The sequence below is a fragment of the Salvelinus fontinalis genome, chromosome 26 (assembly GCF_029448725.1).
Source record: "Salvelinus fontinalis isolate EN_2023a chromosome 26, ASM2944872v1, whole genome shotgun sequence".
NCBI classification, from domain to species: domain Eukaryota; kingdom Metazoa; phylum Chordata; class Actinopteri; order Salmoniformes; family Salmonidae; genus Salvelinus; species Salvelinus fontinalis.
The window spans coordinates 4,409,290-4,425,785 of NC_074690.1; the positions used below are offsets into that span (position 1 = coordinate 4,409,290).

Below are 16,496 nucleotides of genomic sequence, written 5' to 3' on the forward strand. Positions count from 1 at the left end.
TGGTGTAGTACTGTAGACTGCCTACCTTCATGTGGTATGGTGTAGTACTGCCTACCTTCATGTGGTATGGTGTAGTACTGCCTACCTTCATGTGGTATGGTGTAGTACTGTAGACTGCCTACCTTCATGTGGTATGGTGTAGTACTGCCTACCTTCATGTGGTATGGTGTAGTACTGTAGTACTGCCTACCTTCATGTGGTATGGTGTAGTACTGTAGTACTGCCTACCTTCATGTGGTATGGTGTAGTACTGTAGACTGCCTACCTTCATGTGGTATGGTGTAGTACTGCCTACCTTCATGTGGTATGGTGTAGTACTGTAGTACTGCCTACCTTCATGTGGTATGGTGTAGTACTGTAGACTGCCTACCTTCATGTGGTATGGTGTAGTACTGTAGACTGCCTACCTTCATGTAGTATGGTGTAGTACTGTAGACTGCCTACCTTCATGTGGTATGGTGTAGTACTGTAGTACTGCCTACCTTCATGTGGTATGGTGTAGTACTGTAGTACTGCCTACCTTCATGTGGTATGGTGTAGTACTGTAGTACTGCCTACCTTCATGTGGTATGGTGTAGTACTGTAGTACTGCCTACCTTCATGTGGTATGGTGTAGTACTGCCTACCTTCATGTGGTATGGTGTAGTACTGCCTACCTTCATGTGGTATGGTGTAGTACTGCCTACCTTCATGTGGTATGGTGTAGTACTGTAGACTGCCTACCTTCATGTGGTATGGTGTAGTACTGCCTACCTTCATGTGGTATGGTGTAGTACTGTAGTACTGCCTACCTTCATGTGGTATGGTGTAGTACTGTAGTACTGCCAAACCTTCATGTGGTATGGTGTAGTACTGTAGTACTGCCTACCTCCATGTGGTATGGTGTAGTACTGCCTACCTTCATGTGGTATGGTGTAGTACTGCCTACCTTCATGTGGTATGGTGTAGTACTGTAGTACTGCCTACCTTCATGTGGTATGGTGTAGTACTGTAGTACTGCCTACCTTCATGTGGTATGGTGTAGTACTGCCTACCTTCATGTGGTATGGTGTAGTACTGTAGACTGCCTACCTTCATGTGGTATGGTGTAGTACTGTAGTACTGCCTACCTTCATGTGGTATGGTGTAGTACTGTAGTACTGCCTACCTTCATGTGGTATGGTGTAGTACTGTAGACTGCCTACCTTCATGTGGTATGGTGTAGTACTGTAGTACTGCCTACCTTCATGTGGTATGGTGTAGTACTGTAGACTGCCTACCTTCATGTGGTATGGTGTAGTACTGTAGGCTGCCTACCTTCATGTGGTATGGTGTAGTACTGTAGTACTGCCTACCTTCATCTGGTATGGTGTAGTACTGTAGTACTGCCTACCTTCATGTGGTATGGTGTAGTACTGTAGTACTGCCTACCTTCATCTGGTATGGTGTAGTACTGTAGACTGCCTACCTTCATGTGGTATGGTGTAGTACTGTAGTACTGCCTACCTTCATGTGGTATGGTGTAGTACTGCCTACCTTCATGTGGTATGGTGTAGTACTGCCTATTTCATGTGGTATGGTGTAGTACTGTAGTACTGCCTATCTTCATGTGGTATGGTGTAGTACTGTAGTACTGCCTACCTTCATGTAGTATGGTGTAGTACTGCCTACCTTCATGTGGTATGGTGTAGTACTGTAGTACTGCCTACCTTCATGTAGTATGGTGTAGTACTGCCTACCTTCATGTGGTATGGTGTAGTACTGTAGTACTGCCTACCTTCATGTGGTATGGTGTAGAACTGCCTACCTTCATGTGGTATGGTGTAGTACTGTAGACTGCCTACCTTCATGTGGTATGGTGTAGTACTGTAGTACTGCCTACCTTCATGTGGTATGGTGTAGTACTGTAGACTGCCTACCTTCATGTGGTATGGTGTAGTACTGCCTACCTTCATGTGGTATGGTGTAGTACTGTAGACTGCCTACCTTCATGTGGTATGGTGTAGTACTGTAGTACTGCCTACCTTCATGTGGTATGGTGTAGTACTGTAGTACTGTCTACCTTCATGTGGTATGGTGTAGTACTGTAGTACTGCCTACCTTCATGTGGTATGGTGTAGTACTGTAGACTGCCTACCTTCATGTGGTATGGTGTAGTACTGTAGTACTGCCTACCTTCATGTGGTATGGTGTAGTACTGCCTACCTTCATGTGGTATGGTGTAGTACTGCCTACCTTCATGTGGTATGGTGTAGTACTGCCTACCTTCATGTGGTATGGTGTAGTACTGCCTATCTTCATGTGGTATGGTGTAGTACTGTAGTACTGCCTACCTTCATGTGGTATGGTGTAGTACTGTAGTACTGCCTACCTTCATGTGGTATGGTGTAGTACTGTAGTACTGCCTATCTTCATGTGGTATGGTGTAGTACTGTAGTACTGCCTATCTTCATGTGGTATGGTGTAGTACTGTAGTACTTCCTACCTTCATCTGGTATGGTGTAGTACTGTAGTACTGCCTACCTTCATGTGGTATGGTGTAGTACTGCCTACCTTCATGTGGTATGGTGTAGTACTGTAGACTGCCTACCTTCATGTGGTATGGTGTAGTACTGCCTACCTTCATGTGGTATGGTGTAGTACTGTCTACCTTCATGTGGTATGGTGTAGTACTGTAGACTGCCTACCTTCATGTGGTATGGTGTAGTACTGTAGTACTGCCTACCTTCATGTGGTATGGTGTAGTACTGTAGACTGCCTACCTTCATGTGGTATGGTGTAGTACTGTAGACTGCCTACCTTCATGTGGTATGGTGTAGTACTGCCTACCTTCATGTGGTATGGTGTAGTACTGTAGTACTGCCTACCTTCATGTGGTATGGTGTAGTACTGCCTACCTTCATTTGGTATGGTGTAGTACTGTAGGCTGCCTACCTTCATGTGGTATGGTGTAGTACTGTAGTACTGCCTACCTTCATGTGGTATGGTGTAGTACTGTAGGCTGCCTACCTTCATGTGGTATGGTGTAGTACTGTAGTACTGCCTACCTTCATGTGGTATGGTGTAGTACTGCCTACCTTCATGTGGTATGGTGTAGTACTGTAGGCTGCCTACCTTCATGTGGTATGGTGTAGTACTGCCTACCTTCATGTGGTATGGTGTAGTACTGTAGGCTGCCTACCTTCATGTGGTATGGTGTAGTACTGTAGTACTGCCTACCTTCATGTGGTATGGTGTAGTACTGTAGACTGCCTACCTTCATGTGGTATGGTGTAGTACTGTAGACTGCCTACCTTCATGTGGTATGGTGTAGTACTGCCTACCTTCATGTGGTATGGTGTAGTACTGTAGACTGCCTACCTTCATGTGGTATGGTGTAGTACTGTAGTACTGCCTACCTTCATGTGGTATGGTGTAGTACTGTAGTACTGCCTACCTTCATGTGGTATGGTGTAGTACTGTAGACTGCCTACCTTCATGTGGTATGGTGTAGTACTGCCTACCTTCATGTGGTATGGTGTAGTACTGCCTACCTTCATGTGGTATGGTGTAGTAGACTGCCTACCTTCATGTGGTATGGTGTAGTACTGTAGTACTGCCTACCTTCATCTGGTATGGTGTAGTACTGTAGTACTGCCTACCTTCATGTGGTATGGTGTAGTACTGTAGGCTGCCTACCTTCATGTGGTATGGTGTAGTACTGCCTACCTTCATGTGGTATGGTGTAGTACTGTAGTACTGCCTACCTTCATGTGGTATGGTGTAGTACTGTAGTACTGCCTACCTTCATGTGGTATGGTGTAGTACTGTAGTACTGCCTACCTTCATGTGGTATGGTGTAGTACTGCCTACCTTCATGTGGTATGGTGTAGTACTGTAGTACTGCCTACCTTCATGTGGTATGGTGTAGTACTGTAGTACTGCCTACCTTCATGTGGTATGGTGTAGTACTGTAGTACTGCCTACCTTCATGTGGTATGGTGTAGTACTGTAGGCTGCCTACCATCATGTGGTATTGTGTAGTACTGTAGTACTGCCTACCTTCATGTGGTATGGTGTAGTACTGTAGACTGCCTACCTTCATGTGGTATGGTGTAGTACTGCCTACCGTCATGTGGTATGGTGTAGTACTGCCTACCTTCATGTGGTATGGTGTAGTACTGCCTACCTTCATGTGGTATGGTGTAGTACTGTAGACTGCCTACCTTCATGTGGTATGGTGTAGTACTGTAGTACTGCCTACCTTCATGTGGTATGGTGTAGTACTGTAGTACTGCCTACCTTCATGTGGTATGGTGTAGTACTGTAGTACTGCCTACCTTCATGTGGTATGGTGTAGTACTGCCTACCTTCATGTGGTATGGTGTAGTACTGTAGTACTGCCTACCTTCATGTGGTATGGTGTAGTACTGTAGACTGCCTACCTTCATGTGGTATGGTGTAGTACTGTAGTACTGCCTACCTTCATGTGGTATGGTGTAGTACTGCCTACCTTCATGTGGTATGGTGTAGTACTGTAGTACTGCCTACCTTCATGTGGTATGGTGTAGTACTGTAGTACTGCCTACCATCATGTGGTATGGTGTAGTACTGCCTACCGTCATGTGGTATGGTGTAGTACTGTAGTACTGCCTACCTTCATGTGGTATGGTGTAGTACTGTAGACTGCCTACCTTCATGTGGTATGGTGTAGTACTGCCTACCTTCATGTGGTATGGTGTAGTACTGTAGTACTGCCTACCTTCATGTGGTATGGTGTAGTACTGTAGACTGCCTACCTTCATGTGGTATGGTGTAGTACTGTAGACTGCCTACCTTCATGTGGTATGGTGTAGTACTGTAGTACTGCCTACCTTCATGTGGTATGGTGTAGTAATGTAGACTGCCTACCTTCATCTGGTATGGTGTAGTACTGTAGTACTGCCTACCTTCATGTGGTATGGTGTAGTACTGTAGACTGCCTACCTTCATGTGGTATGGTGTAGTACTGTAGTACTGCCTACCTTCATGTGGTATGGTGTAGTACTGTAGACTGCCTACCTTCATGTGGTATGGTGTAGTACTGTAGTACTGCCTACCTTCATCTGGTATGGTGTAGTACTGTAGTACTGCCTACCATCATGTGGTATGGTGTAGTACTGCCTACCGTCATGTGGTATGGTGTAGTACTGCCTACCTTCATGTGGTATGGTGTAGTACTGTAGACTGCCTACCTTCATGTGGTATGGTGTAGTACTGTAGTACTGCCTACCTTCATGTGGTATGGTGTAGTACTGTAGTACTGCCTACCTTCATGTGGTATGGTGTAGTACTGCCTACCTTCATGTGGTATGGTGTAGTACTGTAGTACTGCCTACCTTCATGTGGTATGGTGTAGTACTGTAGTACTGTCTACCTTCATGTGGTATGGTGTAGTACTGTAGGCTGCCTACCTTCATGTGGTATGGTGTAGTACTGTAGTACTGCCTACCTTCATGTGGTATGGTGTAGTACTGTAGTACTGCCTACCTTCATGTGGTATGGTGTAGTACTGCCTACCTTCATGTGGTATGGTGTAGTACTGTAGTACTGCCTACCTTCATGTGGTATGGTGTAGTACTGCCTACCTTCATGTGGTATGGTGTAGTACTGTAGTACTGGCTACCTTCATGTGGTATGGTGTAGTACTGCCTACCTTCATGTGGTATGGTGTAGTACTGTAGTACTGCCTACCTTCATGTGGTATGGTGTAGTACTGCCTACCTTCATGTGGTATGGTGTAGTACTGCCTACCTTCATGTGGTATGGTGTAGTACTGTAGACTGCCTACCTTCATGTGGTATGGTGTAGTACTGCCTACCTTCATGTGGTATGGTGTAGTACTGCCTACCTTCATGTGGTATGGTGTAGTACTGTAGTACTGCCTACCTTCATGTGGTATGGTGTAGTACTGTAGACTGCCTACCTTCATGTGGTATGGTGTAGTACTGCCTACCTTCATGTGGTATGGTGTAGTACTGTAGTACTGCCTACCTTCATGTGGTATGGTGTAGTACTGTAGTACTGCCTACCTTCATGTGGTATGGTGTAGTACTGTAGACTGCCTACCTTCATGTGGTATGGTGTAGTACTGCCTACCTTCATGTGGTATGGTGTAGTACTGTAGACTGCCTACCTTCATGTGGTATGGTGTAGTACTGTAGTACTGCCTACCTTCATGTGGTATGGTGTAGTACTGTAGACTGCCTACCTTCATGTGGTATGGTGTAGTACTGTAGACTGCCTACCTTCATGTGGTATGGTGTAGTACTGTAGTACTGCCTACCTTCATGTGGTATGGTGTAGTACTGTAGACTGCCTACCTTCATGTAGTATGGTGTAGTACTGTAGACTGCCTACCTTCATGTGGTATGGTGTAGTACTGTAGTACTGCCTACCTTCATGTGGTATGGTGTAGTACTGTAGTACTGCCTACCTTCATGTGGTATGGTGTAGTACTGTAGTACTGCCTACCTTCATGTGGTATGGTGTAGTACTGTAGTACTGCCTACCTTCATGTGGTATGGTGTAGTACTGCCTACCTTCATGTGGTATGGTGTAGTACTGTAGACTGCCTACCTTCATGTGGTATGGTGTAGTACTGCCTACCTTCATGTGGTATGGTGTAGTACTGTAGTACTGCCTACCTCCATGTGGTATGGTGTAGTACTGTAGTACTGCCAAACCTTCATGTGGTATGGTGTAGTACTGTAGTACTGCCTACCTCCATGTGGTATGGTGTAGTACTGCCTACCTTCATGTGGTATGGTGTAGTACTGCCTACCTTCATGTGGTATGGTGTAGTACTGTAGTACTGCCTACCTTCATGTGGTATGGTGTAGTACTGTAGTACTGCCTACCTTCATGTGGTATGGTGTAGTACTGTAGACTGCCTACCTTCATGTGGTATGGTGTAGTACTGCCTACCTTCATGTGGTATGGTGTAGTACTGCCTACCTTCATGTGGTATGGTGTAGTACTGTAGTACTGCCTACCTTCATGTGGTATGGTGTAGTACTGCCTACCTTCATGTGGTATGGTGTAGTACTGTAGTACTGCCTACCTTCATGTGGTATGGTGTAGTACTGTAGTACTGCCTACCTTCATGTGGTATGGTGTAGTACTGCCTACCTTCATGTGGTATGGTGTAGTACTGTAGTACTGCCTACCTTCATGTGGTATGGTGTAGTACTGTAGTACTGCCTACCTTCATGTGGTATGGTGTAGTACTGTAGACTGCCTACCTTCATGTGGTATGGTGTAGTACTGTAGTACTGCCTACCTTCATGTGGTATGGTGTAGTACTGTAGACTGCCTACCTTCATGTGGTATGGTGTAGTACTGTAGGCTGCCTACCTTCATGTGGTATGGTGTAGTACTGTAGTACTGCCTACCTTCATGTGGTATGGTGTAGTACTGTAGACTGCCTACCTTCATGTGGTATGGTGTAGTACTGTAGGCTGCCTACCTTCATGTGGTATGGTGTAGTACTGTAGTACTGCCTACCTTCATCTGGTATGGTGTAGTACTGTAGTACTGCCTACCTTCATGTGGTATGGTGTAGTACTGTAGTACTGCCTACCTTCATCTGGTATGGTGTAGTACTGTAGACTGCCTACCTTCATTTGGTATGGTGTAGTACTGTAGTACTGCCTACCTTCATGTGGTATGGTGTAGTACTGTAGACTGCCTACCTTCATGTGGTATGGTGTAGTACTGCCTACCTTCATGTGGTATGGTGTAGTACTGTAGTACTGCCTACCTTCATGTGGTATGGTGTAGTACTGCCTACCTTCATGTGGTATGGTGTAGTACTGTAGACTGCCTACCTTCATGTGGTATGGTGTAGTACTGTAGTACTGCCTACCTTCATGTGGTATGGTGTAGTACTGTAGACTGCCTACCTTCATGTGGTATGGTGTAGTACTGTAGTACTGCCTACCTTCATGTGGTATGGTGTAGTACTGTAGTACTGCCTACCTTCATGTGGTATGGTGTAGTACTGTAGACTGCCTACCTTCATGTGGTATGGTGTAGTACTGTAGACTGCCTACCATCATGTGGTATGGTGTAGTACTGTAGTACTGCCTACCTTCATGTGGTATGGTGTAGTACTGCCTACCTTCATCTGGTATGGTGTAGTACTGTAGTACTGCCTACCTTCATGTGGTATGGTGTAGTACTGCCTACCTTCATCTGGTATGGTGTAGTACTGTAGTACTGCCTACCTTCATGTGGTATGGTGTAGTACTGCCTACCTTCATCTGGTATGGTGTAGTACTGTAGTACTGCCTACCTTCATGTGGTATGGTGTAGTACTGTAGACTGCCTACCTTCATGTGGTATGGTGTAGTACTGCCTACCTTCATGTGGTATGGTGTAGTACTGCCTACCTTCATGTGGTATGGTGTAGTACTGTAGTACTGCCTACCTTCATGTGGTATGGTGTAGTACTGTAGGCTGCCTACCTTCATGTGGTATGGTGTAGTACTGCCTACCTTCATGTGGTATGGTGTAGTACTGTAGTACTGCCTACCTTCATGTGGTATGGTGTAGTACTGTAGTACTGCCTACCTTCATGTGGTATGGTGTAGTACTGCCTACCTTCATGTGGTATGGTGTAGTACTGTAGACTGCCTACCTTCATGTGGTATGGTGTAGTACTGCCTACCTTCATGTGGTATGGTGTAGTACTGTAGTACTGCCTACCTTCATGTGGTATGGTGTAGTACTGTAGGCTGCCTACCTTCATGTGGTATGGTGTAGTACTGCCTACCTTCATGTGGTATGGTGTAGTACTGTAGTACTGCCTACCTTCATGTGGTATGGTGTAGTACTGTAGTACTGCCTACCTTCATGTGGTATGGTGTAGTACTGTAGTACTGCCTACCTTCATGTGGTATGGTGTAGTACTGTAGACTGCCTACCTTCATGTGGTATGGTGTAGTACTGTAGTACTGCCTACCTTCATGTGGTATGGTGTAGTACTGTAGACTGCCTACCTTCATGTGGTATGGTGTAGTACTGTAGTACTGCCTACCTTCATGTGGTATGGTGTAGTACTGCCTACCTTCATGTGGTATGGTGTAGTACTGTAGTACTGCCTACCTTCATGTGGTATGGTGTAGTACTGTAGACTGCCTACCTTCATGTGGTATGGTGTAGTACTGTAGTACTGCCTACCTTCATGTGGTATGGTGTAGTAGACTGCCTACCTTCATGTGGTATGGTGTAGTACTGTAGTACTGCCTACCTTCATGTGGTATGGTGTAGTACTGTAGTACTGCCTACCTTCATGTGGTATGGTGTAGTACTCTAGTACTGCCTACCTTCATGTGGTATGGTGTAGTACTGTAGTACTGCCTACCTTCATGTGGTATGGTGTAGTACTGTAGTACTGCCTACCTTCATGTGGTATGGTGTAGTACTGTAGTACTGCCTACCTTCATGTGGTATGGTGTAGTACTGTAGTACTGCCTACCTTCATGTGGTATGGTGTAGTACTATAGACTGCCTACCTTCATGTGGTATGGTGTAGTACTGTAGTACTGCCTACCTTCATGTGGTATGGTGTAGTACTGTAGTACTGCCTACCTTCATGTGGTATGGTGTAGTACTATAGACTGCCTACCTTCATGTGGTATGGTGTAGTACTGCCTACCTTCATGTGGTATGGTGTAGTACTGTAGTACTGCCTACCTTCATGTGGTATGGTGTAGTACTGTAGACTGCCTACCTTCATGTGGTATGGTGTAGTACTGTAGTACTGCCTACCTTCATGTGGTATGGTGTAGTACTGTAGTACTGTCTACCTTCATGTGGTATGGTGTAGTACTGTAGGCTGCCTACCTTCATGTGGTATGGTGTAGTACTGTAGGCTGCCTACCTTCATGTGGTATGGTGTAGTACTGCCTACCTTCATGTGGTATGGTGTAGTACTGCCTACCTTCATGTGGTATGGTGTAGTACTGTAGACTGCCTACCTTCATGTGGTATGGTGTAGTACTGTAGTACTGCCTACCTTCATGTGGTATGGTGTAGTACTGTAGTACTGCCTACCTTCATGTGGTATGGTGTAGTACTGCCTACCTTCATGTGGTATGGTGTAGTACTGTAGACTGCCTACCTTCATGTGGTATGGTGTAGTACTGTAGTACTGTCTACCTTCATGTGGTATGGTGTAGTACTGCCTACCTTCATGTGGTATGGTGTAGTACTGTAGTACTGCCTACCTTCATGTGGTATGGTGTAGTACTGCCTACCTTCATGTGGTATGGTGTAGTACTGTAGACTGCCTACCTTCATGTGGTATGGTGTAGTACTGTAGACTGCCTACCTTCATGTGGTATGGTGTAGTACTGTAGTACTGCCTACCTTCATGTGGTATGGTGTAGTACTGTAGTACTGCCTACCTTCATGTGGTATGGTGTAGTACTGCCTACCTTCATGTGGTATGGTGTAGTACTGTAGTACTGCCTACCTTCATGTGGTATGGTGTAGTACTGTAGTACTGCCTACCTTCATGTGGTATGGTGTAGTACTGTAGACTGCCTACCTTCATGTGGTATGGTGTAGTACTGTAGTACTGCCTACCTTCATGTGGTATGGTGTAGTACTGTAGTACTGCCTACCTTCATGTGGTATGGTGTAGTACTGTAGACTGCCTACCTTCATGTGGTATGGTGTAGTACTGTAGTACTGCCTATCTTCATGTGGTATGGTGTAGTACTGTAGTACTGCCTACCTTCATGTGGTATGGTGTAGTACTGTAGTACTGCCTACCTTCATGTGGTATGGTGTAGTACTGTAGACTGCCTACCTTCATGTGGTATGGTGTAGTACTGTAGACTGCCTACCTTCATGTGGTATGGTGTAGTACTGCCTACCTTCATGTGGTATGGTGTAGTACTGTAGTACTGCCTACCTTCATGTGGTATGGTGTAGCGAGAATATTCAGGGAAGTAGTCTTCAATTTTGGATTTCCCAGCTAATACTTTGTCAGCCAACATGTCCTGCTTGTTCAGAAATAATATGACCGATATAGTGCGTAACCACCTGGAGATAAACACACAAAACAACAGCATTAGAAATGGTACAGCGTGGTTGAGCATGACACACAACGCCGGGATAGAGGCTTCACTTCCTGGAACCGTCCTTAGGTGACAAACGCATATATCACCTCGGACGAAAGTGTCTGATAAACAGCATATATTATTATATACAGTGCCTTTGCAAAAGTATTCACCACCCCCCCTAGGCCGTTTTTTCCTACTTAGTTGCATTATAACCTGTAATTTAAATTTAAAATAGTCCAAATTGGTGAAGTGAAATCGGAAAAAAATTACTTGTTTCAAAAAATAAATAAAACATTTTAAAAAACTGAAAAGTGCATATGTATTCACCCCCTTTGCTATGAAGCCCCTAAATAAGATCTGGTGCAACCAATTACCTTCAGAAGTCACATAATTAGTTAAATAAAGTCCACCTGTGTGTAATCTAAGTGTCACATGATCTGTCACCTGATCTCAGTATATTTACACCTGTTCTGAAAGGCCCCGGAGTCTGCAACACCGCTAAGCGAGAGGCACCATGAAGACCAAGGAGCTCTCCAAACAGGTCAGGGACAAAGTGGTGGAGAAATACAGATCAGGGTAGATAATTATAAATTATAATTATAAAAATGTATAATTATATAAAATTATTATAAAATAATATCAGATACTTTGAACATCCCACGGAAGACCGTTAAATCCATTATTAAAAATTGAAAGAATATGGCACCACAACAAACCTGCCAAGAGAGGGCCGCCCACCAAAACTCACAGACCAGGCAAGGATGGCATTATTCAGAGGGGCAACAAAGAGACCAAAGATAACCCTGAAGGAGCTGAGGGGGGGGGGGGGGGGAATAGTTATGCATGCTCAAGATCTCCATTTTTTTTGTCTTGTTTGTTTCACAATAAAAATATGTTGTGTAAATCAAATGATACAACCCCCCCCCCCCCCCCCCCCCCCTTAAAATCCATTTTAATTCCTGGTTGTGAGGCAACAAAATAGGGGAAATGCCAAGGGGGGTGAATACTTTCGCAAGCCACTGTATTATAGCTCTAGTATAAAGATTTAACTAATCAACACTAACTTTACGTTATTCTGTAGATTCTGAATTGTTCTGCATGGTTGAAGTTTTGGTCTGACTGTTAAATCAAAAAGGGGGAAATCTTGTACACTATAGATCTATTTAAATTGACAATTTATTTAACTAGGCAAGTCAGTTAAGAACAAATTCTTATTTACAATGACGACCTACCAGGGAACAGTGGGTTAACTAACCTTGTTCAGGGGTAGAACGACAGATTTGTAATGACAGATCAGCTCGGGGATTTGATCTGACTGGCTGGCTGGGGGAATGACTGACTGACTGGCTGGGGGACTAACTGGCTGGCTGGCTGGGGGACTAACTGGCTGGGGGGCTGGCTGGCTGGCTGGGGGACTAACTCCAACGCTCGAGCCACTAGGCTACGCTGAATCACACACACAGAGTCCAGAACTTCCTCCTCCTATACTTAATATGTCCGCTGGTCCGGTCCACCCCATGGCAAAATGGTGGCTGAAACGGGACTGTTTCGCTCTAGTGGTAGTGTTGTTCTACGACACATTACAGACCTGTTATTCCAGATGCTGCGGAAGAGATCCAGGGCTTCCCGTAGCCTGTTGGTGTTGTTGTCCTCTCTTATCACCATGTTGTAGCTGCTGCTGGCAACCACAAAGATGATAGCAGTCACATCTAGACAGAGAACGAGAGGAGGAGAACGTTTAGATGATAGCAGTCACTTCTAGAGGAGGGGAGAGAGAGAAAGAGAGAGAAAGAGAGAGACAGAGAGAGACAGAGAGAGAGGAGACAGAGAGAAAGAGAGAGAGATGGAGAGAGAGAGAGAGAGAGAGAGAGAGAGAGAGAGAGAGAGAGAGAGAGAGAGAGAGAGAGAGAGAGAGAGAGAGGGGGGAGACAGAGAGAGAGAGAGAAAAAGAAAGAGACAGAGAGCGAGAGAGAGGTTAGAAGATCACACACACCAACTGTCTGATCAGGTCACTTTCCTAGTTAGAGAGAAAATATTCAACTCACCATTGAAGCATTGGATCCATTTTCTCCTCTCATCTCTCTGGCCACCTACATCAAACATACTGAGAGCGAGAGAGAGAGAGAGAGAGAGAGAGAGAGAGAGAGAGAGAGAGAGAGAGAGAGAGAGAGAGAGAGAGAGAGAGAGAGAGAGAGAGAGAGAGAGGGGTTACAACTGCATCATGTAACACTGGATGACTGACTGCTGACTAGCTGGCTGACTGACTGCTGACTAGCTGGGTGGGGGACTGACTGCTGACTAGCTGGGTGGGGGACTGACTGCTGACTAGCTGGGTGGGGGACTGACTGACTGGCTGGCTGGGGGAGTAACTGGCTGGCTGGCTGGCTGGGGGACTGACTGGCTGGGTGGCTGGGGGACTGACTGGATGGCTGGGGGACTGACTGGCTGGATGGGGGACTAACTGGCTGGCTGGCTGGCTGGGGGACTGACTGGCTGGCTGGGGGACTGACTGACTGGCTGGGGGACTGACTGGCTGGCTGGCTGGCTGGGGGACTGACTGACTGGCTGGCTGGCTGGGGGACTGACTGACTGGCTGGGGGACTGACTGACTGACAGGCTGGCTGGGGGACTGACTGACAGGCTGGCTGGGGGACTGACTGACTGGCTGGCTGGGGGACTGACTGACTGGCTGGCTGGGGGACTGACTGACTGGCTGGCTGGGGGAATGACTGGCTGGCTGGCTGGCTGGCTGGGGGAATGACTGGCTGACTGGGGGAATGACTGACTGGCTGGCTGGCTGGCTGGGGGACTGACTGACTGACTGACTGGCTGGGGGACTAACTGGCTGGCTGGCTGGGGGACTGACTGACTGGCTGGCTGGGGGACTGACTGACTGGCTGGCTGGGGGACTGACTGGCTGGCTGGGGGACTGACTGGCTGGCTGGCTGGCTGGGGGACTGACTGGCTGGCTGGCTGGGGGACTGACTGACTGGCTGGCTGGGGGACTGACTGGCTGGCTGGCTGGGGGACTGACTGGCTGGCTGGGGGACTGACTGACTGGCTGGCTGGCTGGGGGACTGACTGACTGGCTGGGGGACTGACTGGCTGGCTGGCTGGGGGACTGACTGGCTGGCTGGCTGGGGGACTGACTGGCTGGCTGGCTGGGGGACTGACTGGCTGGCTGGCTGGGGGACTGATTGGCTGGCTGGCTGGGGGACTGACTGACTGGCTGGCTGGGGGAATGGCTGACTGGCTGTCTGGGGGAATGGCTGGCTGACTGGCTGTCTGGGGGAATGGCTGGCTGACTGGCTGGGGGAATGGCTGGCTGACTGGCTGGGGGAATGGCTGGCTGGCTGGCTGGGTGACTAGGTGGGGGACTGACTGACTGGCTGGCTGGGGGACCGACTGACTGACTGGCTGGGTGACTGTCTGACTGGCTGGCTGGCTGGGGGACTGACTGGCTGGCTGGGGGAATGACTGGCTGGCTGGGGGACTGACTGACTGACTGGCTGGGGGACTGACTGACTGACTGGCTGGGGGACTGACTGACTGACTGGCTGGGGGACTGACTGACTGACTGGCTGGGGGACTGACTGACTGACTGGCTGGGGGACTGACTGACTGACTGGCTGGGGGACTGACTGACTGACTGGCTGGGGGACTGACTGACTGACTGGCTGGGGGACTGACTGACTGGCTGGCTGGGGGACTGACTGACTGGCTGGCTGGGGGACTGACTGACTGGCTGGCTGGGGGACTGACTGACTGGCTGGCTGGGGGACTGACTGACTGGCTGGCTGGGGGACTGACTGACTGGCTGGCTGGGGGACTGACTGACTGGCTGGCTGGGGGACTGACTGACTGGCTGGCTGGGGGACTGACTGACTGGCTGGCTGGGGGACTGACTGACTGGCTGGCTGGGGGACTGACTGGCTGGCTGGCTGTGGGACTGACTGGCTGGCTGGCTGGGTGGACTGACTGACTGGCTGGCTGGGGGACTGACTGGCTGGCTGGCTGGGGGACTGACTGGCTGGCTGGCTGGGGGACTGACTGGCTGGCTGGCTGGGGGACTGACTGACTGGCTGGGGGACTGACTGACTGACTGGCTGGGGGACTGACTGACTGGCTGGCTGGGGGACTGACTGACTGGCTGGGGGACTGACTGACTGGCTGGCTGGGGGACTGACTGACTGGCTGGCTGGGGGACTGACTGACTGGCTGGCTGGGGGACTGACTGACTGGCTGGCTGGGGGACTGACTGACTGGCTGGCTGGGGGACTGACTGACTGGCTGGCTGGGGGACTGACTGACTGGCTGGCTGGGTGGACTGACTGACTGGCTGGCTGGGGGACTGACTGGCTGGCTGGCTGGGGGACTGACTGGCTGGCTGGCTGGGGGACTGACTGGCTGGCTGGCTGGCTGACTGACTGGCTGGCTGGCTGGTTGGCTGGGGGACTGACTGGCTGGGGGACTGACTAACTGACTGGCTGGGTGACTGACTGACTGGCTAGGGGACTGACTGCCTGGCTGGCTGGCTGGGTGACTGACTGGCTGGCTGGGGGAATGGCTGACTGGCTGGCTGGGGGAATGGCTGACTGGCTGGCTGGGGGAATGGCTGACTGGCTGGCTGGGGGAATGGCTGACTGGCTGTCTGGGGGACTGGCTGACTGGCTGTCTGGGGGAATGGCTGGCTGGCTGTCTGGGGGAATGGCTGGCTGGCTGTCTGGGGGAATGGCTGGCTGGCTGGCTGGGTGACCAGGTGGGGGACTGACTGACTGACTGGCTGGGTGACTGTCTGACTGGCTGGCTGGCTGGGGGACTGTCTGACTGGCTGGCTGGCTGGGGGACTGACTGGCTGGCTGGGGGACTGACTGACTGGCTGGCTGGGTGGACTGACTGACTGGCTGGCTGGGTGGACTGACTGGCTGGCTGGCTGGGGGACTGACTGGCTGGCTGGCTGGGGGACTGACTGGCTGGCTGGCTGGGGGACTGACTGACTGACTGGCTGGGGGACTGACTGACTGACTGGCTGGGGGACTGACTGACTGGCTGGCTGGGGGACTGACTGGCTGGCTGGGGGACTGACTGACTGGCTGGCTGGGGGACTGACTGACTGGCTGGCTGGGGGACTGACTGACTGGCTGGCTGGGGGACTGACTGACTGGCTGGCTGGGGGACTGACTGGCTGGCTGGGGGACTGACTGACTGGCTGGCTGGGTGGACTGACTGACTGGCTGGCTGGGGGACTGACTGGCTGGCTGGCTGGGGGACTGACTGGCTGGCTGGCTGGGGGACTGACTGGCTGGCTGGCTGACTGACTGGCTGGCTGGCTGGTTGGCTGGGGGACTGACTGGCTGGCTGGCTGGCTGGGTGACTGACTGGCTGGCTGGGGGAATGGCTGACTGGCTGGCTGGGGGAATGGCT

General features: G+C 49.2%; 1 protein-coding gene across 2 annotated transcripts in view; it reads right to left on the bottom strand.

Moving 5' to 3' along the window:
- LOC129823564 (guanine nucleotide-binding protein G(olf) subunit alpha) overlaps positions 1–16,496 on the bottom strand; it is a 175,307-nt gene that overhangs the window by 27,614 nt on the left and 131,197 nt on the right. For both annotated transcript variants that reach the window (XM_055882393.1, XM_055882394.1), the window contains exons 7-9: positions 13,118–13,176; positions 12,661–12,781; positions 10,922–11,052 (exon numbers count right to left, since the gene is read on the bottom strand). In XM_055882393.1, the coding sequence (XP_055738368.1) occupies positions 10,922–11,052; positions 12,661–12,781; positions 13,118–13,176 (311 nt within the window). The remainder of the gene's footprint in view (positions 1–10,921; positions 11,053–12,660; positions 12,782–13,117; positions 13,177–16,496) is intronic.